Source organism: Falco cherrug, chromosome 13 (assembly GCF_023634085.1).
Source record: "Falco cherrug isolate bFalChe1 chromosome 13, bFalChe1.pri, whole genome shotgun sequence".
Lineage (NCBI taxonomy): Eukaryota > Metazoa > Chordata > Aves > Falconiformes > Falconidae > Falco > Falco cherrug.
This window is the reverse complement of record NC_073709.1, coordinates 1,989,928-2,016,075: the sequence shown is the minus strand read 5'-3', so window position 1 is coordinate 2,016,075 and position 26,148 is coordinate 1,989,928. Positions and strand designations below refer to the sequence as shown.

The window sequence follows — 26,148 nt, the reverse complement described above, 5'->3', positions numbered from 1 at the left end:
CAGTGGGCTGATTTGAAGCTATGCATTGATTGTGATATTTATAAACGAGTAAAAGCAGACCCAGGAGTGCAGCATGTGGTTATGTCTGGTAGTGCTTTAAGAGGTTTACTTGGAATTTTTGTCTTCCCCCTTGAATTAATAAAAGCTCGTCTACACCTCTGAATATTTGAAACTGTGATATTAAGCTGAATGTTCTGAAAGCCATCTGCATGCTCTTTTGCATTCTTACATTAACACAATGATGATTTTCAGACTTTTGGAGCTCCCCGGCTAACAGCAACACCCTGGATCCTTCAACTCCCCGTAGGCCTGTACCTTTGGACGGTGCTTGTAAAGACTCACGTCAGCTCTGCCTTATAAATGGAGTGCATTCTATACGAACCAGAACGCCCTCGGAGCTGGAGTGCAGCCAGACCAACGGAGCACTGTGTTTCATTAATCCCCTCTTCTTAAAAGTGCACAGCCAGGATGTCAGTGGAAGTCTGAAAAGGCAGAGCCTGAAAACTCAAGATGTGAATGGCACAGCGAGGCCTCGTTCCCCCCCGCCCCGGCCACCACCTCCTTCTATTAATAGCATCCTCATGAGTCCACAGCTTTCCAGGACTATAAAGCAGGCAAGCATGCCAGAAACGGTCAACCATAAGAAGGAGAGAGGCTTGGATTTGCTGCAGAACAAACCAACCCCTATTCCGCCCCCTCGGCTGAAAAAGCAGGCTGTTTGCACAGAGGTGGAAGGTAGCTCAAAGACGGTAGCAGGAATTCGACCTGGCCGCAGCTCGGTATGTGTGCCCGAAGCTGCTGGCCTTCCAGGTGAAACCCTGCCTGAGCCAGCTTCAGCAGCTGCCAAAAAGACAGTAGCTACCAGCTCTGAGTCACACATACCGTGGAATGGAGGCAGGCAGAGACTGAGCGACATGAGCATTTCCACCTCCTCATCTGACTCGCTGGACTTTGATCGGAGCATGCCACTGTTTGGCTACGAGGGGGACACTAACAGCAGCCTGGAAGATTTTGAGGGGGAAAGTGACCAAGAGAGCATGGCACCCCCTTTGAAGCCCAAGAAGAAGAGAAACAGTTCGTTCGTTCTCCCCAAGATTGTGAAATCTCAGCTACGGAAAGTCAGTGGAGTTTTCAGTTCCTTCATGACCCCTGAAAAGAGAATGATTAAGAAAATTGCAGAGATGTCCCAGGACAAACGCACTTATTTTGGATGCCTAGTACAGGACTATGTCAGCTTTCTCCAGGAAAACAAGGAGTGCCATGTTTCGAGCACGGATATGCTGCAAACCATTCGGCAGTTCATGACGCAAGTTAAGAACTATTTGTCCCAAAGCTCCGAACTTGATCCCCCAATCGAATCGCTGATTCCCGAGGACCAAATAGGTAAGGAACACTGTCCTGTGTTTTGGGGGAAGGTGAAAATGTGTAATCTGCGTTTATAGTGATAGTCTTTGTGCCAGTTTGAAAAGGTGGGGGTGACTTTGCTAGCAGAGTCTTAAAACAAAACCACCATCCACACACACACCCTGCCCCGAATTACCCTACCAGCTGAGAAGAGCCTTGCTACAAAGCTATTCCTAAAAAGTTATCCTTGAATAGCTGCAAAGTGTGGACTTTTTACCAGTGATTTTTTTGCCCTTCCTTTCTTTCTTTCTGCTGTACTGTTAATAATTACAGAACCCTTTATTTGCTGGCACACATGTATTTTTTCCTGAATTGGGCTAAATAGTTCCTGATGCTCGGAGCAAAACTGTGCCAATTTTAATCACATGGATTGTAGCTGTAAAACTAGAATTTATTTGAAACCAGTGACAGAGCAGAGAGATGTTTCATAGCAACTTATGAAATAAATCTCATTCTTCCAAATGTTTTCATTCACTCCTAGCAAAGCTGCGCTGTCCCTGTACCTGAAATTAAACACAAAGATACATAAGAGTTTTTAAAAACAAAGAAATGTATGCAAGAGAAGGGGGCTGCTCATCTCAGGTTTTCTATACTTCTGTGATACTTGTACGTGTTTATAAGTAGCTGCAGATGAGCTGTATGTTTGAATACATGTTTTAACAGCAGAGACAGATGTGTATCCACAAAAGTGAAATCGTTGTTGCTGGATAAAATCTCACAGCCCCTCTATCTTGCCAAGTCTGAGCAGTATTTGTAAAAGAGCCTGTAAGCACACTGAGGAGGTAAACATCCCTCAGGGCAGAATACTTTCCTTGTGAGCTCACTTCAGTCCTAACTTGCTTGTTTTTCTCCTGTACTCCAGTGTCCCAGCAGTTGGCCTGGTGCAAAATTGACAGATGGCTCTTTCTCTGGGACTAGAGGACGATTTTATGTGACATTTCTGTCTGTCCTTGGCCAAGAGGAAGTAGTCTCACATAACCTCAACTTCATTTACATAAAGTCAAGCAAAAATAGCAAGCGCTGCTAAAGCAAATAGAACACCATGAGGAGTGTTGTCGAAATAGAGACTCTTTCAAAGATGCATAATGTTCTCACTGGAATAATAAGGAATGTTATGTGGGTGTTACGTAGAAGGAAAAATGGCAAATAGAACAGTGGTGCAGGCACATCTTTGCCTGGATTTCTGCAGACCACTGGATATTTGACAACAAAATACAGATGAAGCTTGTTTGTGAAAGCTTGGTTTGACTTGCCCTTTTCATCGTAAGGGTGTGGTTAAAATTGGACTGTGGGTCTCTGAAGACAGGCAAAATGCCATCTGCTTTTAAATGTTTCAGTAGTTTGGAGTCGTGCAAGCTATGAAATGTAAGAACTACACTGCTTTTCTTCAGTGACAGAAAGTCGGGCATTGAACATATGATTAAATGAAATTAATTTATAAAGCAGGATAGTTTAAACAAAGGAAGAACGAACTTTTGAATCATCTGCTGCCTATGGCTGGAGCCTGCAAACAACCACAATGGGTTCAGGAGCATCAGATGTTGCTGATCTAAGCAGATAACTATGTGACAGCAAGATTTAGTTAGCCCTATAGAGAACTCCTTACCACGCATCCCTGCCTATTATCCGTCCTTTTGCTTGGCTATTTCAATATGGAATTGCAGCTCAAATTTTAACTCCTCATGTCAGTTCCTGCTCTCGTGGTGCAGGTTTTTCCTCTTGACCTGTCAGCCTAGGGCTGGATGTCTGCTGCTGGGGCAATACTCCTTTCCACTTGTCCCATGGCAGTGGCCAGTCGGTGCTGGGGCTCAGAGGCTCCAGCCAGGCCCAGTGAACGCTGAGGTGCAGTGGGCCGCATCACTGGGGTCCTGCCAGCGGCCTGGGAGGGAGCCTGCCGCCGGGAACGCGCCGGCCCTCCCAGCGCCCCGGGCCCGTCCTGCCACTGCGCACAGGCGCTGGGGCCAGCCCTTGCCTCCCGCTGCCGCCCTGCTGAACTGCTGCAGGTCCCTGCTTGGCAGCGGCCAGGCAGTCTCCTGAATTTGGGTAAGTGCTGGAGCAGCACCCCCAGGCTTAGTGAAGCTGCAGGTGTTTGGGGTTCTTTCCCTTGTCTGTGTGATGGTCTTTGTGACCTCGTAGCTGCATCACAGGCTTCCCATGCTCTTGCAAGCAGAAGACTTCTGTGGGTGATCTCCTAAGCTTGCCAGGCAGGGGGCATATCAAATTGTTTAACTTCTAGCAAATCGTTGGGAGAATGTGCATCAGCATTTCTAGTTATTCCTGACTGGTGCGTCCTAATCTTAGCACTGTAGGCTGTTAACCCTTCCTGAAAAAATGGGATTCCCAGTGTTGGGGCAGAATCAAGACTAAGGTGCACCACTTTTAGTTGACCAAGGATGAGTGCAAAGTACTGTAAAAGGTTGTCCATGCCTGAATATGTATCCATAGAATAAAGACATGGACTGGTCAGAGGAGACCCGTACAGTCCGTAGCTGCCTGGACAGCAAATGTTCCGGGGTTTTTGTTTGTGTATAGTCTTTTCTTGTCTGTGAACAGAAGGGAATCAAGCCGACTGTCGCTGTTCCACCAGGCAGGGTGGACACCTGAACAGCTTTGGTCTCAATGCCCAAGCCTGGGCCCAGCCCAAGAAGTGACTGGCTGCTTAAATAATTTGGCCATAAGGTATTAACTGGTTGTGTGGGAAGGTGCCTAAACAATACTGTCTGTTCTTTGCTTTGGTATGTCTGATCTGTAATGGATGCTTAAACGTTGGGTGTTGCAGGAGGCTTGGAGAGGCTGTGTTGGTCCCTGGCCAGCAGGCCGTGCCCTGTGGCAGGGGCTGGGGTCTGCGGGCGGGCAGAGCTGCGGTGTGCAGGGGCGCAGCCCGTCCCCCGCTGAGTCACTCTGCCGGCTGCTCCGGGGAGGCTGCTTTGAGCAGGGCTCTTGCTTTCGTATTCCTCTTACCGAGAGGCAATGTTTTACTTTTGTTCTCATGAGATTTTTTCACGTCAGCTTTAGGCCTGTTTCCCACTTATTAATTAAACCTGGCCTGCGAAGGACTGGGAATGCCCTTCTCTCACCCCTGCCATGATGTCACATGCAGAATTTGTATGTGAAGTCTCTGCTCTGTCATCCAGATTTTGAATGAAGATACTAAGCAGACTAAAGCCCAGGGCTGACCCCTGTTCAAATACCTGTCTTGTGTGACAGTCAACTGTCGAGAATTGTGCTCCAAGTGCAGTATTTTATACACCCGTTCAAGCCACCTGCCTTATGGTAATTACAGCATGACAGTATTTCCCTTGTTTGCTTATAGGAAAGTTGCATGGAATAGGGTTATGGGTCTTAAAAAGGTTAGGATACAGCCCATCCCCGGCTTCCCTTGTCTACACTGATCCAATTATCCTCTTAAAGGAATTGGAATGGTATGCCACTACTGGCTCTTGAAAAAAAACCACCTGCTGTTTTCTAGTGCTGTGTTACTTTTTAGGTGCTTGTACATCTGTTTTGGTGTCCCATTCCCCTACCCTGTGGTTCATCCTAGTACCTTTTCATATTGAGTTGAGGCCGACCAATGTGTCCTGCACCACTGCTCCTTTCACTATAGGAGCAGGCAGATAGGGCAAGTAAGAAGCAGCGGTAAAAGTGCCGAGCAGAGGATTTGGTTCTCCAGTTCCCAGCCATCCCTTTGGTTTGCTTTGTGACTTACTCCCTGCTCCTTTATTACCTCTTCTTTAAGAAAAGATACATATTTACCACACTGCCATAATGTGAATTTTAATTAACCTATAGCTGAACAAAGCAGAACAGACCTAGCACAGATAGTTCTGTCATTCACTGGCATCCTTTAGGCAGGTAAAATGAGAGGAGGTCTACCCCAGAGACCTTTCTTCGCTAGTTGTTTAGCCTCTGGAACCACCACCTATCCATCGCCCACCTCAGTCCTACCTTTCTTCTCAGGGTTGTGCAGATTATCAAGGCATATAGGTTGTGTGAGGTCTTTATTTTCGAGCCTTGCTTCTTTGGAGGAGATGCCCTTGTCTGCACAAGGGGTGAGGCATGTGTCACTGTAGACCTCCACCAAGAGCTGGACACCTGGCCATCCTGACATGAGGTGTCTTGAAATAGATCCGTATCAGTCATGCCAGTCTATACATGTGCAAGGTATTAGGAAGAACTATAAGAAAGCAAATGCAGCGTAGTCGTGTATTCTGCACATACACACCACACACCGTGGTGTTCTAAAGCAGCCTTCTGCTTTCAGCCTCCCAGGCAACATTACTTGTACAGGACTGTGCCTTTTTGTGATGGTTCCCAGGCTCGTTCAGTCTCTTACCGAGCCCTTCTTTTATGGATGGATGGTTTTTCTGTCATAGGTGATAAACAGGGCTTGTATGTAAATCTGGGGTTTGACAGGTAATCTCAGTAGCCCAACAGTAGTGGGTAACAGGTAAACTGAAGCCAGGAAAAGGCAAGAGCACGCTGGCAGTTCCAGGCAGTGAGGCTGTAAAGAGGCTGTGTAAGGACACTGGTGATGACTAATACGTTGTCCTCTCTAGATGCAGACTTGTGTGGTTTGCCGCAAAACAAAACAGCACGTCAGCACAGGATACAGATGCGTTTCCACAAGTCATGACGAAACAAGCTGGCTTGCCTTTACAATTCATTTATCAAAGCATTTCCAGTTCCCATTTTGAGGCTAGAGGCTAATTTTAAGTATCACTTCAGGAACACTACATGGTGCTCAGCTCAAATGATATTCAATTAAAACACAAACCAACCAAACAAAAAAACCCCACCCCCACAAAACCTGAAGAGTGTCTGTTTTGGCTTGAAGAGTATTAAGCAACCTGGGAGGACAGCTGGAAACACTTTGCATATGCCGAAGTAAACAAGAGTTTTTGTTGCCAGTTTGGATTTGGGGAGTATACAGAGATGTTCATGCAACAAATCAGTCCTCAGTTCAGAACTTCGATGCTAACTTGCCGGGGGGGACACCCTCCTATACTTTTTTGTATTTAATCAGTGAAAACTGCTAGCTGGGAATTGATTTGGGGGATTGTATCCGGAAACACCTTTCTCTGAAAGGCAGCAGTATGAGCAGTTCAGTAGAAAGGATAAACAGCTGGATGGTTGATCCTGAGCATGCTTATAGGTGTCTTCTGACACTGAATATTGGTCTAAGATGCAGATTACTAGAAATGCTGTCCTTTCAGGCTTTAATAATATTCTAAAAGTTTCTATAGGTTTTCTATTAATTAGGATATGTAGGGGTGTTTATTGACCATTGAGAAAAAAGTCCAGTGTTTATCAATCTTGCTGTGTTGTTGGCCGCTTCAGCTTGCTAGAAGTTGCCACTTTTAATTTGAGGGCAGAACTCCGTGGTTCTTCTAACTATTCCAAGAATTCACGAGGGAGGATAAAAGCTTGTGTGTTGTTTTGGGGTGGGTTTGGTTTGGTTTGATGGGCTTTTTTGGTTGTGATTTTTTCATTTTGTTATTTTAAAACAGCAACTGCTTCAGACACACTGTCATGTCTTAGTCACCTCCTCATTTGCTGGCTAGTTCTGTGCAAACATGCTGCATTAAAATGACAGTCTCTCTCGGCCTGCCCTTATGGAGCCAAGGCAGTTACGGCTGTGATTCCAAAGAGTGGCTATGTCCTTTATTTCATTTGTTTCGTATTAGCTGTAGCATAGTCACTGGACAGCACTGAAGGATGCTTTACTAAATATCCTGTCCTATTTTTATTTACCTGATTGCCTTAACGGTACAGAAACCATTAGGAACAGCCTTCAGCAATAAGTACTTAGACCCTGTTCAGAGCTTTGAGCTCATTCACGTGAGGTAACCACTGTGTTCCTCTGTGCTGCTTCAAATGAAATTTTTCAGAGTAATTGTGGAGTGTGATCAAGTACATTTCAGAGCAATTTGCAGGCACTGCTTTTGGAGCCCGTGAGGAGCTGCAAATGTGAAATAACGCCTCCTGCGCCACTCATCTGCACGGGAAGCTGTGGGAGCAGCACTATAGTGAGGGTTGAGAGCAGAAGGCTTGAGGCTTCCACTTCTTGCCTACAGGTAAGAAGCCTGGCCCCAATCAGGGACTGGGGCTCTGTGGAATTTTCCCTGCCTGCCGCGTCCAGTTCCCGTAGCCTCTGGGGAGGGACGACGGCCTCCGCAGCTCCCTGTGTGCTGACACTGCAGGCAGCAGCTGAACCAGCCCTGGCCTGGAGCCTATAAAGAGGATCAGAGAAGCATACTGAGTTTTCCGATGTCCCATCCCAAGCTAGGTGCTCCCTTTTCTTGGACCAAGGGCTCTGAGGGTCTGTGCTGGACTCTTTACAGTTTATCGAGCCTCCTGTGATCAAACGTGGTGATGACCCTGGTTTATTGGGACAAAGGATGGCTGATGCTAACTAGTCATGCCCAATGGAAGCCTGTGGGAGTTAACATGGGCATAGAGAGTTCTTCAGTCCAATGCTTGGTGGCACCAACTGCTTTAATTTTGACTTAAATGAGACCAGGCACTTGGAATGCAAACTGCAGAGATGTTCCGCTTACAAGCAAAGCATTTGGTGTTTTCGCTTTTTAAAAAACCTGAACAGGCAGTATAAATAAAGCAAGCTGAATTGTAAAAAAAAAAAAAAAAAAAAAAAACAAAAAAACAACAAACAAACAAAACAAAAAAAAACCCCAAAAAACCACACATCAGTGAAGCTGTCAAGGAACTATGTGTACCTTCTAGAAATTCAGCTAGCTAACATACCAATAGGTGAGATTCGTGCATTTTTTCTTGGTGGAAAAATATTTCTGCCCTGTGAGCCCTGAGGATGGCTCTGATAGCAGCGAGAGGCAGTTTCTGTCACTGCGCAGGAGGGTGATGCTTCTGCTTTCCTGGCTGGGTGGTGCTGTCAGTGGTGATTGTGTGGCTCTACCAAGATCAATCACTTGAAATGTTGCCACTTGTTACGTATAATTGGTGGCTCTGGTCTGGTGGGAAGCTAGATCTGCCCTTCACGCCATGTGACAGGCCATCAAGACCATGTGTCAGACTGGTTATGCCTTTACTGGTGGCTGTAGACAGAAACAGAAATTCAGAGGACGAGTGCTGCTCCTCACATGCACTCTTTCCACCTTCCAGTAGTTTTTGCAGGCTCTGTGAGGGAGCACCTAGATGTGTTTGAAGCATCTGGGAATGAAGCAGACATGGCTTTGCCACCTCCGTCAGGATCTCAGAAGGGGAAAATAGTAAGAGAAGCTACCAAAGCCCCAGCAGAATTGGGACAGGGGAGCTCCCGATAGAGCTGGACATTTGGGAATTGCGTGCCAGACAAGTACAGAATAAATGCTACATGTGAAGCAAAGGCACCGTAAGGTGAGGAGTGTGTGAAGGGCGTGTTTGTATGGGAAAGAGCAGTCTGAAGGCACAAAAGGAAAAATGGTTGAACACAAGGATAAGATAAATGAAAGCATAAAGCAAAAGCAAGAAAACAAAAGTAGGTAATGTTTATTTGGAGGGGAGTATGTGTGTGTAAATCCCAAGCCTTAGGAATAGCCTGCAGTTTCTAAAAAAACACCCCCAAAAAGGGCATGCTGGGGGGGAGAAAAAAAGAGACTGTGGTCTAGGAGAAACACGTAAGAGCAGGGAAAGAACCTTGAAAGGGGATGAGGTTTAACAAAACTTTGAGTTGCTACTAGCAGCAGGGATGTCCCACTACTAGCCTGTATAAATGTGTGATCTAGTAGTGACACGGCCTCTCCTCTTTCTCCTCTCGGTCCCTGTGCTCCCCTAATACATCTGCCTAGTCTGGGCTCTGGTCCTGCCCCATCGCCAGGGTGTTTGTGCTGTGGCCGGGCTGAAGGGTCCTTAGTTTCTATTGTGCTTGTGGCGGTTCACTATAGTACAAATAATGAATATAAGCTAATTATTAATGTACCTATGTTGTCATAGGGACACTGAGTAGGAGAGGAAATTGACTTATAAAGTAAAGGTTTTCAAAGAAAATATTTATCAAAGAGCTTTCGCTGTTGATGTGTTCCATACCTTGGAAATGGAGAATGACTGTTAAAGAAAAACTTGAGTAAAACAAGAATAAGAGAAAAACAACTAAGTGGTTACTGTGCCATGTGCATACTATTGCCAAACAAAGAACTTCAAACTTGATGACAAAGCTGTATGTAAGCTTGCATGATGAAATCCGAAGCTGGATAAACACAGCTTGGTTTTCATTTATAGTTTAATGCCTGTAATCTGTCCAGCATCATAAAGATCTTAAAGTTGAGCCAAGTTTTATGAGACCGTGGGTGAGTTATAGTTTCTGATGGAAACTATGCAAAAAGGGATGGGCTTTCATGCCAAAGCAGACAAAAGTTATGGTTTTGACTGTGTTATGCTTAAAGTTTGGGAAATAAAGTCTAAGCTCAAAGTAAAATAAAACTCAGAGACTTCTGGCCAACAAAAGAAAAAGCTAACTGGAGCCGCTGCTTGCTTGCTTTTTGGTTTTGGGTTTTTTAGTTTGTTTTTTTTTTGTGACAGTCTGTAGTCTGCCTTTTGTGGGTTTTTTTGTGTTTACCATGTTGTCACAAATGAAAATGGAATACAGATTCTCTTCTGCCTTTTGTTTTCTTGTTAACAAACATCTGGAGACTCGGCTTCTATAATAAATAAGCCTTAGCAAGTAGGTCTTGCTCTACGGTGTCTCTTGGGAATGGTTATATTAATACTGGCTCTGCTTTAGAGGTGGAAGTCAGCTCAACTTGTGTTTTCCTCTTGCAGATGTTGTCCTGGAGAAGGCCATGCATAAGTGCATTCTGAAGCCATTGAAGAGCCATATTGAAGCGATGTTGAAAGAGTTTCATACTGCAGATGGTTCTTGGAAACAGCTGAAGGAAAACCTTCAGTTGGTGCGGCAGAGGAATCCTCAGGAACTGGGTGTGTTTGTTCCAACACCAGACTTTGTGGATGTTGAAAAGATTAAAGTCAAGTTTGTGACCATGCAGAAAATGTATTCACCTGAAAAGAAAGTCACGCTGCTGCTGAGAGTTTGCAAATTGATTTATACTGTTATGGAGAATAACTCAGGTATGGTGCTTCTTGTGGTTCAAGGTCACTGTTTTTCTAAACCTGGGGTTGTGTTTTGGTGGAGGAAATGAGACCACCTGATTCTGCAGCTGTGTCTCCTTCTCCTGGAGCTCTTGTAGCATCTCCTTGCCCTTTTGAGAGGGATTCTTCCTCTCTGCTTCCTTCCTGATATCTCTGCATCTGGCACGCATTCTTACAAATCTAGTGTGAAGCAGCTTAAAAAAAAAAGCCAAACCACCAGCTTTGCTTAACTGTAGGCTTTTGAAGTTGGCTATCAGAAAGGCTGTCCTATAAGCCTAGAATTTGACACTGGTTCTAAATTAGTATTTTCCTGGAAATTGTAATAAAGGATACACTCAGTATTTAGCTATAGTAATTCAGCAGTGTGTACGCAATAAGACAACTACAAGGGCTCTGTGTTAATGGCTGGAGGAAAGCAGCCCCTTATCCAGTATTTTTGGCTTGCTGTGCCTCTGAATGTTCTCATTTGGACACTTTGTCTTTTCACAAGAGAAATAACATCTATTTCTACACTGTAGCAAGAGTCCAAAAGTGACCTTGAACCTAGATGGTGAAATGGAACCACAGACCAGTTAAGACCTGCTTGATTAGTCAGTGGCACAATTAAAATGCTGTGCGGGATGGCATGAATTCATAGGTGCAACTTTGTTGCCTGATGTCTTACCATGCACTGTTGTGGTAGGTCCTAAGCTAAGGTGAAGCAATGCTGGTGGTAGTGGGAGATTGTTTTCCCCTAAGCAAGTACAAGCTGCTGCAGGTGGTTGGCAGCTTTCATTCGAGCGCTGAATCTGTAGCTGGGCCCTGTGCTGATCAGGATGCTTGCTTTCTTTTGAGATGTGAGGTGAATGGTGAAAGCTTGTGGCTGTAAAAGACCCCCAGGCACTTTGGCAAGGAGCTTAGACCTGGCTTATTTCTGTGCAAAATCCTGCATTTTACAATGGATCTAGGAATCTTTGCCCAAAGCGCTGTAAACTTTTTTTCTCCATACTGTATTATCACATTGAGTAAGGTATTTCCAAACATGCAAAAGAAAAATACTGAGAGGCTTGGGCTAAGATGCAGCAAAAGAAAAATACTGAGAGGCTTGGGCTAAGATGCAGCAAATGCTCCTTGGGTTGTCTTGCTTTGTCACGTAAAGTTTTAAAACATGGCATCAAGCCAGCACCTGTTTCTGGTACCTGCTTTGTCCTGCAGTCTCAGCCAGATAGATAATAGTGTAATACCTGGAGGGTATGCCGTAGCTGGTCTGACATTCAATAATCACCCCTTCAGTCCTCTGGAGTTTCACCACAGTTTAAATTGGCTCCCGATCTTGATGTTTCAAGTGACCATCACACCACTTCTGCAATGAGCACAGTTTGGCCGGACCCAGAGATCTAGCCGCATAGCATTTTCTAAAGAGAAAGTTTAAATGCAATAAAAGCGAAAGGAACACCTACAGACCTAGGTACAGCAGAGCCTCTGTGTGTTAACTTGCGTGCTGCCATTACCGATGATGCTTCACCAGCTAGTTGGGAATTATGTGAGGCTTTGCTCACTGGTGTTTTTAACCATGCTCTGTCAAGGAAATGTGCAGAGTTTTCCTGTAAAATCTAATAGGCTTTTATATGCAGGCTTTTCTGCTGGGTTTCAGACTCAGAAACTGGTACTTGTGGCTGGATCCTTCCAGAAAGGGGACATCGTCTGTGCATGTATAAAGAAAATGCCCATTGATTATCTCTTAGCCAGTGACAGAAGTGCGGGTGGAGGTCAGGCCAGACTGGCATGGCTGGCTTTTGTGAGCTCACCAGTTGAGCTGACGCCAAGGTGAGCCCAGTCTTTAAATTCCCTTGTGTGCCTCAAGGTCTGCATCATCCGATTTGTGCTCGTTAGAAGTACAGGATGAAGCTGGACGCTGCCCACCAAGTGTCAGATGATGTTCTCTTTGCTGCACATCTGTAACAAGAGGCTCTAGAGTAATACAAACGTACTGGTCGGTAAAGGCAGCAAAATAATGATTTCCTTTCAAACACTGAAACTGGTAAAAGGGTGTGATTTGTCTATCACTGCCTGTGTTCTCTTTCACCCAGGGAGGCTGTATGGAGCTGATGACTTCTTGCCTGTGTTGACATATGTGCTGGCCCAGTGTGATATGCTGGAGCTGGATACTGAAATTGAGTACATGATGGAATTGCTGGACCCATCTTTGCTGCATGGAGAAGGTAATCAACTTATTTCTATTAGAACTGAGTGGAGGGCTGGGGAAGGGGGATTCTTCCTCACCTCGTTTAAGTAGAAACCCTTTTGATGGAGTCCTATAGTCGGCAATGTCAGTAGTGTAACAAGAGAACCTCGTAATTATTTCCACCTTAAAATAAGAGAAGGCTGGTTAGCTTGCAGAGTTACAGCCCCAAGTGACCTGGGAATCTACTGATGTATATACTGCCTTTAGAAGGGAGTATGTTGTTTTCAGCCAAGAAGGAGGAGGCATCATGACTTAGCAAGCAACCATATGCTGTGCAGGTGCCAAATGTGGTTATCCTTCTGTGCTTGAAAATGTCCTGAGATGAGAGTATGTATGGGTCTGCAGCATCCAATTGAGTTGTGAGACCTGGAATGGGACCCAGGTTAGGTGCTTTGTAAAAACTTCTGGGGGAATTCTCTGCCCCTCTGGGGAAAGTGCTTTTGAGAATGTTGCCCCCCTTAATGATCCTGGCTTATGTCCAATACTTCTCAGAGTATTTTTATGAGGCCTAGGAATATGTTTCTTAAGGCGCTCTTGAACGATGGCTGAAGTCTGCTAGAGACAAGGAAATCTTCCTCCTTTCTGTTTTCACCGTGGTGGTTTTAACAAAGATGTATTCTGCAAGCTTTTGATAGGCCCCAGAATCTGTTGGTTTATGAGGAAATTTTAAAGGTTTTTGTGACCAAGCTCAGCTGTGAGTTTTAGGTATATGTGTATATGTCCCATTTCTGCTATCTCTTGGGATGCTGAAATTGCTGTATCCTTTTACATGCCGATATGCATGACAGAACTGTGCCAGGTTTTCTCCGGTTCAGTACTAGTCTGTTCCCTGCTTTGTGTGCAGAGTGCATCGTTCAGGAATCTTAGGACAGAAAATACTTGAGATGTGAAGCTGGAGATCATTAACATGCTTGAAAGACAGAAATACTTACTGGACTGTTAAGTCGTGTTGGTTTTAATATAGAAACAGCTGTTCATCTCTTGGCTGGCCCTCTCTGTGGCACTAGCTAAACTGTACGGTGCAGGAAAAATTGTTTAGTGCTTTGGGGTTGTGCGGTTCAAATGTAATGTATTGTCCAATTTGTCTCGTGGGTCTTGCGTGTCTTCTACCTATTGAACTTGTTGCAGAGCTGAAAGCGAGAGGATGCTCTTGGTAATACAGAAAACACTACTGTGAGCATAGAATGTGTCTCTGAATGACCTCACAAATAGACTGTGCTGCCTCTTAATTGAACGCTCCCACTCAAGTAGTTTACTTAAAGAGCAAGAGAAATAAATGATAGCCTGTCTTTTGTTTCTCCTGGTTGCTGAGGACTGTTGCCTCCTGTTGAGGCTCCTTTTCCTTTGTGACCTGCAGCTCCTTTTGTACATCGGCAACTCTGTTGTGGCTGTAATTTGTTCTCCACTCATGTAATAAAGGTGAAGTCTGGAGAGCTGTAGACACTGCCTCCTGAACTAGTTGGACATAGGTGAACAAACACAGTCTGCCTTTTAAAAACAAAAGCAAAACCTTTGGGATGCTTCCAGGTACAAATCGCACACACTCGGTCATTGCTTTGTTGCCACCAAGGGAGTTGCTTTTAAGTTCCTGAACAGTGTAGATTGTCTTTTATGTCGTTAGAACAGCTGTTTTTATTTGATCCCCACTTGAAGGTCATGAAGAGAATAAATCACTGTTTGGAAATTGTTCAGAAGAAAACTCATGTTCCAACTTTGTAAAAACACTCAGGAGTAAAGCAATGACACTGGTCATTTAAATAAACGGCCACCCCCAGCACTAGCGGACCCAGAGTTAGATACTGTTGCACCACTTTGATAATATGGAGCCCAGGCAACCACTGCATGTCTCTTAGCAGCTGAGAACACACCGTCCAGTATTTTGCAGGCCAGTAAGCTGTTTTTCTTTATGTATAAATATTTTGGCCATAGAATGCAGGGACTTTCATATATGTGTGTGTATATTTATTAAAAAATATATATATAATCGTTTGTACTTTTGACTGTGACCAGTTGGAACTGGCATGGTGTTTGTGACCACTCTGAGAAGTTCTTCCCTTGCTGTCCTTCACAGGAGGCTATTACTTGACAAGTGCTTATGGCGCACTTTCGCTTATCAAGAACTTCCAGGAAGAACAGGCTGCCCAACTGCTGAGTTCAGAAGCTAGAGATACTCTCCGGCAATGGCACAAGAGGAGGACAACTAACAGAACAATACCTTCAGTTGATGATTTTCAGGTAGAGCTTAGGGCTGAAGGGAAAAAAAACCACCCAGGGGATGATTGTTTTGTTGGAAATCTCCATTTGAGAAGTATGATTCATAATGATTTCCTTGGGGCCACAAGTGTGTGAAGCACTGCTGAGAATATGGCTGGCAAATTTGACTCTGTTTCAAAGTCTTTGCACTTCATAACAGAGTGTGATTATGTGTGGTAATGATGGTATAAAGGAAACACTAAAAAATGGAGCTTTCCCACTGTACTTTGTATTTAAGTCGTGCAGAGCAAGGACAGAGTGAATCGTATTTCAGATTTGGCTTCTTTGTATGCTTTGCTGTTAAAAAGAACAATGGCAGATTTCCAGTGGTATAAACCGGCACAACTCCCCAGTAATGATCGGTGGCTTACCGCAGGTAATAGAGAGGAGACTTGGGAGAAAAGCTTACAATTTTAAAGTTTAAGCAAGGAGTAGAATTCTATACTGTGGATGACTTCATGTTTGCTTTGTGTTTGTTTGTTTTTTTTTCTCCCCACCTCCCATTTGTTACTGCCCTTTCAGAGTGGGGCAGTAACTTCAACTGAAGAATAACAAAACAGTCGGGATTACTTCATCTTTTAAAACCAGGTCTGCATGCCTTTCATATAGGAAAAGATTGTTACATAGATAAACATGCTGTTGTCTGTTCAGATGCATCAGTTTTGCAAACTGAAGCAAGGAGGATGTTGGAATCAAGAAGAAAGGATTTACTCCTTTGTGTACGGTTGTTTACAGTTCATGTCACAGTGCAACGTTGCTGGAGAGGCTAACGTCAACTGTCAATTAGATACGATGTAGCTAAGAGCTTGATAAATGAAGGTATGGGGTCACCAGGAGGTAATTAAACCTTTCAGTTGTGGCTCCTTCTGCTTTATCAGCGTGCATGCAAACAACCACAGCACATCACTGAACAGGAAGGAGCTGGGAAAAGCACCAGTCTCCCACAATTTGCTTCTCTTAGGAAGAGGAGAGCTGATGAACAGAAATTCGAAACTATGGCCAGTGCACAAAGCTAGTCCATCTTACTGGGATCCATTTTATATTCTGCTTACTTGTACAAGTAGTTAGATGTCACATTCAAGTAGCTTGAGGCTTTGTTCTTTTCGAGCAAAACATTACACTTAATAGGAAAATTCATCACCCTTGTATTTCTGTTGGATGACTAAATAACAGAAGATTTTTTTCAGCAGGATCTTGTATTCAGTTTCACATTCTCTTCCTCAGCAACTGAACTTCAGCCAAGCTAACTGTAGAGCTGGATGCCATGCTGGATGTTGGAAGATGCAGGGGAGCACAGGAAGAGCTGGCACCAGGTGTGTCCAGGGCTGCTCCTTTTGTTGTCTCTTTCAAAGAGAGCCTCAAACCAGTAAAATCGCTCCACTTCCAGGCTATGCTTGGCACAAATTCAAGTATTTTGCTGCCTTCCCAGAATGCCAGTTTTCCATCTCCTTTCTCCACATCTGCAGTCCTGAAACAAAGCGCCTTCCCTACAACAAACGTGTAACAGCTTCAGCTCAACTTATCTTTCCCACATTGAACCAGGATGTGATTGCTGCACGTCTGCGATGCTGTCTCACAGCCTTAGCACCAGCTTTTGGGTCCTGGAAAGGCCTTCATCCTCCCTCCCTCAAAAGGATGGAAAAGCAAAAAATCCCATATTTTGATGATGATGAAATACAACTTTCTGATACTGCATAATTTTGATACTTAGTATATGAGTTACAGGCACTTGCACAAACCTCAGCCTCTCCTTGAAGCAATCCTGTCCGTCTAGAAGCACTGAAAAACAAGTCTTCTGTGTGTTAACTGCATTAGAAATTAAAACTGTAGTGTCCTTTGCCTTATTTAGGGCTGATTTTATTTTATTTTTATTTATTTCTTCACACCAGGTAACAAAAATGGATTAGTTCAGGTCAGTCCTAATGGTTTAAAAGCTGTTGCAAAGTTCCAGTGTTTCAGTCTGCAAGCTATCAGAAGTTTATTAAAAACCGAGAGTGCTCTTTGGAACTGAAGTCATATGAGCATTCTTCTCAGTCCTAGCTTGTTCTTATGAAACATAAATTTTTGCCATTGTGATTTAGCATGCTTAATTTATTCAGCTTACAAACATAAGTACCAGCTCAATAAACAAACAGGTCATTCTTACTGTCATTTTTCCATCTCCTTTCATTTTACTGCTCTTAGTTTCTGATTGCAGTTAATTTATTTTTAAAAAAGCACATGATGGCAGGCTGCTTTGTTCATGTGTCCAAAAGTGTTTTGTGGTTGGGGTTTTTTTTCCAGTTAGTTTTTATTTTACTTTTTGAAAGGTATAATTATGTTTCCTTGTAGGGCATGTTTAGAATTCATCTATGTTATCAGTTGTACACGTGTGAATTTCAGCAGAAAAAAAAAATCCAGCTTTTACCTCATGATCATGTGGAGTTACTTTAATGTTGCAGAGTAAATTTTCCTTCTACCTCCTTCTAAGCCTTTTTATTTTTTGGAGGAAAAAAAAAAAAAGCTGTTACATGAAACTTGGTTGCATCAGGCTCAGACACCAAATTGCCATCGGTTAACATGATGAAAATGTCCTGCATGAAAATGGATTGCCGTTTGCATGCTGCAGCATTAAGAGTGTTGAATGGTTTATCGTGCAGCAACCTCTGGATCAACACCCTTGTATGTTGCTGGCAGAGGGTTGGTTTGGTTTTTTTTTTTCCTTCTGACAAACATACTGGGTGAAGCATCTCTTCTATAGTATTGACCCAGCAGTTGCAGCAGCATCTCTTGGGCGTGCTGCCTTCGAGGTTTTATTTTGCTTCACAGCATTTAGTTTCCTAGTAAAGCCAAACACCAAGTCCCATTAAAACCACTGGTGTTTTCAATGTGGCTTTAAGACTGTATCTGTTCATTTGTAATTGCAGGGTTAGAATGTAAGCCAAGGAAAGGAGGATGTCAGCTTATGAACTTGTTGTGCCTGCCACAGTCTTACCACCATCATCAATTCGCAAGGTGGCCGTAATGTACAGGAATCACTGGTGTGTGTTTCACAACTAGAACATAGAGAGGCTTGCTGTTTGTTGCTGAGCTTTCAGTTTTCAGAGCGTGAGGTGTTTGGGTTTTGTTTCTGATGTCTGTTTTCTCATTCTACAGAACTACCTTCGTGTTGCATTCCAGGAAGTTAACAGTGGATGTACAGGAAAGACCTTACTAGTAAGACCCTATATCACTACCGAAGATGTATGTCAGCTTTGTGCTGAAAAGTTTAGAGTGGACAATCCAGAAGAATATAGCCTGTTTCTTTTTGTTGATGACACCTGGCAGCAACTGACAGAAGATACCTACCCTCAGAAAATTAAGGCAGAGTTGCACAGCCGTCCACAACCCCAGGTCTTTCACTTTGTCTACAAGCGCATTAACAGCAATCCATATGGTGCCATTTTTCAAAACAATGATGAGTCAGCTTCTTAAACCAGCCACTCGTTTAATTTCTGTTCCTTGTTAACTGTTGAAAACGTCTTTGTTGGCTGCCTGCCTTAAGAGTTAAAACAAGTCTTAAACCATAAACACCTGGTTAAACACACGCATTGCATACAATACCCCATGTAAACCGTGCATATGGCCAGTTATACAGTGTTCCACCCAGTGTGTTTGAGTCAACAGCCCATGAGGCTGAATTTTTTTGTATCACAGACTCTTTTGAAGCATATTATACCGTGGCCCTTTGCAGGTCTCTTGCTGTAGCATGCAAAATGTATTTTCTTGCACTCATCCTATAGCCAAATGTCATTTTGATTCAAGTATATGTATGCTAAGACAAGTATTTAAGTAAACTGGCTGGTATGAGCTCAGTTTCACCAGCATGAGTTTGACAAGACTGTCCGATGCAGGGCATCAGTTAACTCATCATTACTTGGATGATTGCATCCTTTCCTAATTTTTTTAATTACAGAGAATCACCATGGGTTTTATATATATATTAAAAAAAGAATAGAAATTCTATAGCAGTTGCAGGTAAACTGTCAGGGTTTTTTAAAATATTTTTTTAACGATAAAGTATTCTATAATTATGCATGTGATTTTTAACATTTCATATACAAGAATAAATCTCTTGCTGGTTTTAGAGTATTGCATTAAAAGCCTCTGTGGGTTCTCTTCTTTCCCTGTTACAGGAGAGTTCTCGTGAAACTTGTGTTACTTGTAAGAAGATTGTAACATTGGCACTGGCAATTTTGATGCCTTTATCTGAATGTCATGTACTGTTATCTGGATTATTGTTTATATGCATTGCTTCAGACAGAACTAGGGGGTTGGAAGAGGAAATTGGAAGGAAAGGTTGTAGAGAAGGGGCAGAGAAAGAATGTAGAGAACTTAATTTACAATTAAAACATGTTATGTCTGCTGGTTCAGGCTCCTTGCAGGAAATAAGCAGAGGAGGTTGGTAAGGAACTTTTATGTAAGCAGTGTTGTAGATTTGCGGAGGGATTTGACAGTGTTTATTCCAGATACTGTTTGTGTTAGCAGAAGATTAAATAGATCAGTAAGGTAAAGGAGAACACTAACTGGTTTGTATAGTACGTCACCAACATCAACTTGTCTTGAACTGAAGAATGTTACAGCATTTCATGGTTCTAAGTTACTTAGTAGGTGAGATGTGAAAGGCAATCCTACATATGCAAAGATAAAATGGTATTAAATGTATGTGTTCTATAGATTTGTCCAAGATAGGACCCTACTTAAGTCAATTTGGGCTAGTCTTTTTAGAGGGACATGGGATTCTCCCCAGGCCTGCTTTGAGCAGTGTAATGTGAGGCAGATGATTACAAAAATGTTATGAGCAGCATGTGTGTTGTACATACAGAGGTTATAGTGTTTTCATCAGTTTGCCATGTATCTGAAACCCCTGGCACATGTTTGTATCTCATTTTGTAAAAGGTGAGTTTTGCACATAATACATTGTAATACTGAACGATAATTTGAAATGTTGGGTGCTGTGTTCTGGTTTGTTTGTTTGGATTTAAGAAATGGTTCACACTCGAATGGTTTGTGTATCATTAGACTCTGATGCTGCAGCCTTTCATCGTGCTCGGCCCACTTTAAACTCTTTGCAAAGGAAGGATGCAATAACATTATCAGTCTAGTTATTGTGCTTGACCTGAACAGCAGTAAAAGCAGCAGGCAGGTATCTTGAACTGCTGAACCATTTCTTTCGAAATTAAGACTGACCTTTGGTGCTAAAGAAAATTCCACTATTTGCATATGATGGCAGCTTTGCTAGGGGAGGGAAGGAGTAGAGCAGAGAGGCAAACTCAGAATTTCAGGCATGAAACTAAGGAAAGCAAAGAGTGCAAAAAGGGAAACGTGCACCCAAACCACCTCAACGTGATTCCGCTGTCTATTCTTGTGCAATTGTTTCTTTTAAAAATTAGAACATTGTATTCACTGTGCCATGCAAAACACTTCTCACTTCTCATAATGCCAGGAAACAGATGATATGTAAACCTAGGAAGGAATTTGGACTTGCAAAAATAAGCTACCCTATCTTCTCCAATGCGAGATGTTTCATGTTATAAAATGCTGAAAAGCAAGAAAAAGCTTATAGTTGAGGTAGTCCCTCTTTTTGAAATATAGAAGTAACTGGAAAGGCTAATGGAAATAGCTGGAGGTAATAAATCCCTAAATCTTACTAACAGAAGAAATAAGAGAACTTTAATCAAAAAGTTACTATTACATTAGGGGCTTATTTGTGAATTCACAGAAAGTACTGACTGCAAAAGGGTAAGAAATCAAATCTTTTTGTTGTCATCTCCCCATGATGTTTTTTTTTATTTTTCATCTTAAAGGCTGTCATCCTTGCAGCCTCAGCCTTCCAGGCAAGCCTTAAGTTCAGCAGATCATTCTTTCTCTGCTGGAGCTGCAGCACCACAAACTGGGTGAGGATTCTGTATCACAGTAGGGAGAGGCCATTTGTCTTAATTCCACAAAATTAAGAGTGCACAAAGTCTGAACTGGGTGAGGACTGGCAGGTACGTGAGCCGGATTAAAAAAAAAAAAAAATTAAAGTACTGTGCTGTTTTCCTGGCTCTTGCCACCACTCGAGAGGCAGCAAGGGCTGCGCACACGTGTAAGGGAAAGCGAACCAAATCAAGCTGCCCAAGCAGGCAGGGGGCTGTATTTGTCGCAAAACTCTGTTTGTTACAAGAGTTGCCCTGAGACTGTCCCTTACAGAAGGTAAGATAAAGCCAAGAGGAACCCAGGTCTAGGCAGCTGCCGGTGTGTGCCTCCCGGGGCTCGCCGCGGGGCCGCCCTTGGGCGCTGCGCATGCGCGACCTGCCCCCGGAGCCAGGCGCCCAGCCCCCCCCGGCACTGCCGGCCCAGTCCCGCCGCAGCAGGCGCGGCGTTCCCAGCTGCCCGCCTGCCGCTCTCGGGGCCCGCGGGTGCCGCTCTCCCAGCGGGGCCGCGCCGCGCCGACGCCTCCCCGCCAGGGCGGGAGGGAAGCGGCTCTCGGGCCGCGGGAGCGCTTCCGGGGCGGCGGGCCGGCGCCAGCAGCTGCAGCAGGACGGTGCTCCGCGCCTTCCCCAGCGACGACCTCTTCCGCTTCAACACCGTGTGAGCGCCGTCCGCCTCCTCCCGCCCGCTCCCCCCTGCCTCGACCCCCCCGCCCGCTCTCCGCCATGCTCGGGCTGTGGGCGCACGCGGGGCTCCCCCTCTCCCCGCGGGAGCTCGGGGCTCCCCCGGCCGGTGGCGGGGCTCGGGCCCGTGGTGAGCGTCGCTCTGCCCCCACAGCAACCTGGACCCGCTGACGGAGACCGTATCCTTCCCGCTGCCGCCGGGGAGGAGGCGTGGAGCCCAGCGCGGGCGGCAGCAGCTTGCTCCTTAGCTGCGCGCCCCGGTGCGGGAAACCCTTCTACCGGCAGTACCTGGCCCACTGGCCCGAGTACTTCATCGTGGCCGAGGCGCCCGGCGGCGAGCTGATGGGCTACAGTGAGTGGCGCGGCCGCCGCCTTGCCGGTGGGGGGCGGGCTGTAAGGCTGGAGGTTTTTTTAGCCTTTGTGTTCTCCAGATACTCCCCAGGGAGGAGAAACGTTACGCAGCGTCTTCCTATTCCACAAGTGTCTAAGGGTGTTGTATAGGGCTCGTGGCAGTAGTTTTCGGTGTGGCGTTCCAAGCGCGGCAAGGAGGCTCGGCTGCGGTAACGCCCGCCCAGGTGTTACGCGGGTGAATGTGTAAGTACGAGTGCTTCTGTGCTCCCGGAATGAGGTGCCCGTGCTCAGCACTGATCTCATATGCTGCCCGATCATCAGTAAGTGAAAATGCTGGGCGTGGGTTTTGCCTTGTCCTGTAAGGGAGTGCCCTGGGTCTGGATGTCAGTTGCTTATTTGCTGTGGGACATTCTTGTTTTTCAGAGCTCATTCCGAGCAGAACTGTTGGTTTGTTTGTTCTTTCCAATTGTTTTTTTCCCCCTTTTGGGGGGTTTGGGAAGGTGGGCACAGAATGAGAGTCTTTGTGGGGACCCAGGAAATGAAGTGTTTAACAGTAAAGCTTAAAGCGTTTGCTGTACAGAAGTTTTCTCTGTACCAACCACATCAGCTGCTTATTTAGCAGTGCCTGATGTTTATAAGAGTGCCCTGTGGAAGTCTGCATATTCATTAATGAGCTAACAGTAGCTTGGCTCTGTGTAGAAAGGAGAGGAACTATGAAGAATACACACCCATCCTGCTTTTATTTTTTATTTTTCCTTAAACGTCCAGTGTTTCCGGGGCCTTTGCTTTCTCTTGCCACATTGGCAAAACTTCCCAAGCTCTATTCCCCCACAGTCACGAAAAGTCTTCAGTAATTGCTGGGATGGTGAGTGAGTTTTGGGCTCCTAGTCCTCCATTCCTTCAGTCGTGAATTCCACTCGGTTAAAGACTCACGAGAATTGCTTAAAACTTGCATTTGGAAGTCCCGCCTCAAACAATGAATTTGTGGAAATCCATTTATTTATTTACATTAACGAAGGAAAAACTGTAATACTGCATCAAAATGAAACAGTGGCTGCTGAATCACTGAGTAATAGCGTAGAATCACTGCTTAAGCCTTTACCACAATCATTGCAATGTTTGTTTGTAGACTGCTTGGTTTTTTGTAAAGCCGTGTAGCTGCGTGTGGTGCATTATTCCCAAGGTGCTCCTTAGTGCTCTGATGTTCTGTATGTTCGCAGCACTGGGTAAAGTGGAAGGCTCTGTGGCTGGGGAAAAGCGGCATGGACGTGTTACTGCTCTCGCTGTTGCACCAGAATTTTGACGGCTGGGTTTGGCTGCTAAATTTATGGAACTACTGGGAGAAATTTCAGAAAAGCGAGTACCAGGCTTATCTTTAATCTTCTAAAAGTAATCTTTCAACTGACATGGCTTAGATATTTGACTTGCATGAAAGAGACCCAGAATTTTGCTTTAAGATAGTGTTCTGATTCGCTGAGGATTCCCTGTAATTGGAGAACAAGACTAAAAATGTTGTGTGGCAGTGTAAGATCTCAGGGTTTCTGTGAAAGCTATTTTGCTAGAATGAGTAGGATGTAGCCTGAATTCCAATAGAGATACTGTATAAAAAAAGGTCCTTGTCTTGACAGCAAAAGAGTTTCATGGAACGTCAACACTTTCCCGTAGGGCCTCCAGCGTGCTTGTTCAGTAATCGTGGGCTTTTTGCAGTTCCTGCAGGCAGCCTTGGAACCAGTTCTGTATGGTAGACAGTAGTTTAGCTTACTTTCTATGTCAGGCTTGGCTGCTTGTACCTGCTGAAAATTTAATTGAGCATCAAATGAGCCCACAGGGAAATGTCCTGTGGTAGGGCAACCCCATTGTAATTGGTGAAATTGTACCTTTCAAAGAATTTGCCTTGTGAGGAGAAGGGCTGCCTTGTGTTAGGCAACTGAGCTTTGTGACCTGTTCTGCAGCTGCCCCCTGCCACGCACGTTGAAGGAGGCAGTCCTAAGCCAATGCAATCGAAAATGTGGATTTTTAGATATTTTTTTTAAATAAAAGATTTCCTACGTGTATATGAGACCTGTGTGAGTGCTTAGCTTGCCCTGTTCTTTCTGTTCATAATTCTGAACCCACGGGCTGGTATAAAAGAATGGTTATGTGACAAAAATAGAATAAAATCTGAGCTTATACCGGATTTGTCCATTGGGAAAGGAGTGCATCTGTTACTGCAGCGTGAAAGATGTTTGATTAGCATATGACATCATCAGACCTGCTCTTGGTCTGAATACAAGTTATGGGTTATTTAGCAGTACATTCACCTGCTATTCCTTACTGTGGCAGTTTTGGGGGGTTTATGTTTCCAAAGAAAGGGTGGATTTTTCGTCGATCTCTTTGTGAGAGTATCAAATTGGGTTGCAGTAAATACATATAAGCAGCTCGGCTACAGTGTGTACCGGACAGTATTGGAGCGCTACTCTGCTAGCAGTGGAGAGCCAGATGAAGATGCTTACAGTAAGTGGTTGTTGTGCCTTACGTTGAATGGAAGGGTTCTTGTGTTGAGGGTTCCTGGGCCTGTTTGTATTTTTTTTTTTTAACATGAAACGAGTTCAGATAGTTGTTGATGAATGGGATTCTGTATACTGCTTTAGATAGCTTTTCCTACTGAATTGTACATCAGTTATGAAACTTGATTGCAGGAAACGGAATGAATCTGTGTCAGGGGAAGTTCAGGTTGGATGTTAGGAAAAATCCACTGAAAGGGCGTTTGATCAGGGCACCAAACCTGTCCAAGAGCTCAGGGAGCATTTGGATGATGCTTTTAGTCATATGGTTTAGTTTCAGGTAGTGCCGCGAGGAGCATGGAGTTGGACTTGATGATCCTTATGGGTCACTTGCAACTCAAGATATTCTAGGATTCTAGGAAATCTTCTTGAAAAATGATCTTAATGTGGCTTTGTGCAATGACTGTCTTCTATAATAGCATTATTTTCTTTTGCCATAGATGCGAGGAAAGCTCTTTCCAGAGATACAGAGAAGAAATCAATTATACCTCTGTCTCATCCTGTGAGACCAGAAGACACTGAGTAACTGTAAACTGTGATTCTCAGTTCTGTAAACCTAGTAAGAGTGTCAGTTTCCTTCTCCCCAAAGCCCCCAAGAACTTACAGATCTGTGAGTTAAAGCAGGGAGAAAGAAGATTAAGATCTGAGGAGGAGCCTGGAACCGAGGAGATGAATCGCCTGTGACAGAGTCAGTTAATGGATTTGCAGAACTGACAGGACCAAAGGAAACTCCTAAAAATTTCAGATGTTGACTAATGATTTGATAAGCGTATATAAGCTGTGCTGTATCGCTTGGTTCTCTGCCACTCACTGGGGTGGTGGCCCAGCTCTGAGTTGTGATTGAAGCAAACCCAGTGGTACCCACATGTGTGTGAATTTCTCCTTTAACAACAGCAATCGCTGGGGCTTATCTATAGGACCCCACCATCCAGCGCCCCCCCACCCGCGTGCCTTGTGCCATGGGTTCTCTCCCTCGGTAATGGGGTGGGGGCAGGGACGGAAAGAACCACCTGACTATTAAAGCTGTCGGATGCGAAGGATTTAACTGCTCGAGCCACGCGGGTGCTTTTTGGTACAGAGGCAAGGGGTAATAGTGGCTGGGCTGCGAGTGGGCAAAGGGCAGAGCGAAAGGGCAGCCGCAGCGAGCATTCCCGTGGCCGGGCGGTGTGAACTGGGCTGAGATCCCGGCCCGTACTCGCCCGGCCAGTGCTCAGCGCAGGGCTGGTGGGTCGCTGCTGCCACCTGGTGGGCACGTGTCGGTTCTGCAGCCCTGGCGCCGCGCATGCGCAGTGGCGCCTCGCCCCTCGGCGCTGCAGGCCGCCGTTAACGGCATCGCGGTCCCGCGCTGCCTGCGGGATGGTGCCGCGGCGCCCGCTGCTGCCTCCCGGTAAGGAGCCACCGCTGCCGTCTCCCGAGCATGTTGCCAGCGCGCCCTCAGCACGGGAGTACGGAACTGCAGCGCCGCTGCAGCCCGGGGACAAAAGCAGCCCGCGGGTGCTCGCTGCTGCAGCGGTCCCGCCCCTGGCGACAAGCCCCCACCTGGGGACCGCGGGGGCGCGGAGCGGCTGCGCCCCTGCACGGTTTCAATTCCCCCGCGCTTGGCAACGCCACGGTTCTGCCCCTGCGGGCCTGGCAGCCGCACGCCCCTGCGCCGGGCCGC

At 45.1% G+C, this 26,148-nt stretch overlaps 1 protein-coding gene across 11 annotated transcripts in view; it reads left to right on the top strand.

The window, feature by feature from the left end:
* The window catches only part of LOC102054298 (sodium/potassium/calcium exchanger 3), a 280,251-nt gene extending 254,899 nt beyond the window's left edge, over positions 1-25,352 (top strand). For 2 of the 11 annotated variants that reach the window (XM_055726120.1, XM_055726119.1), the window contains exons 22-26: positions 253-1,383; positions 10,177-10,482; positions 12,573-12,704; positions 14,799-14,962; positions 16,205-18,259. In XM_055726120.1, coding sequence (XP_055582095.1) covers positions 253-1,383; positions 10,177-10,482; positions 12,573-12,704; positions 14,799-14,962; positions 16,205-16,678 — 2,207 coding nt within the window. In that variant the 3' untranslated portion in view covers positions 16,679-18,259. Of the gene's footprint in view, positions 1-252; positions 1,384-10,176; positions 10,483-12,572; positions 12,705-14,798; positions 14,963-16,204 lie in introns of all 11 variants that reach the window. The other 9 variants (XR_008735018.1, XR_008735023.1, XR_008735021.1 and 6 more) reach the window with 9 other exon arrangements.
* Positions 25,353-26,148: the final 796 nt, after the last annotated feature.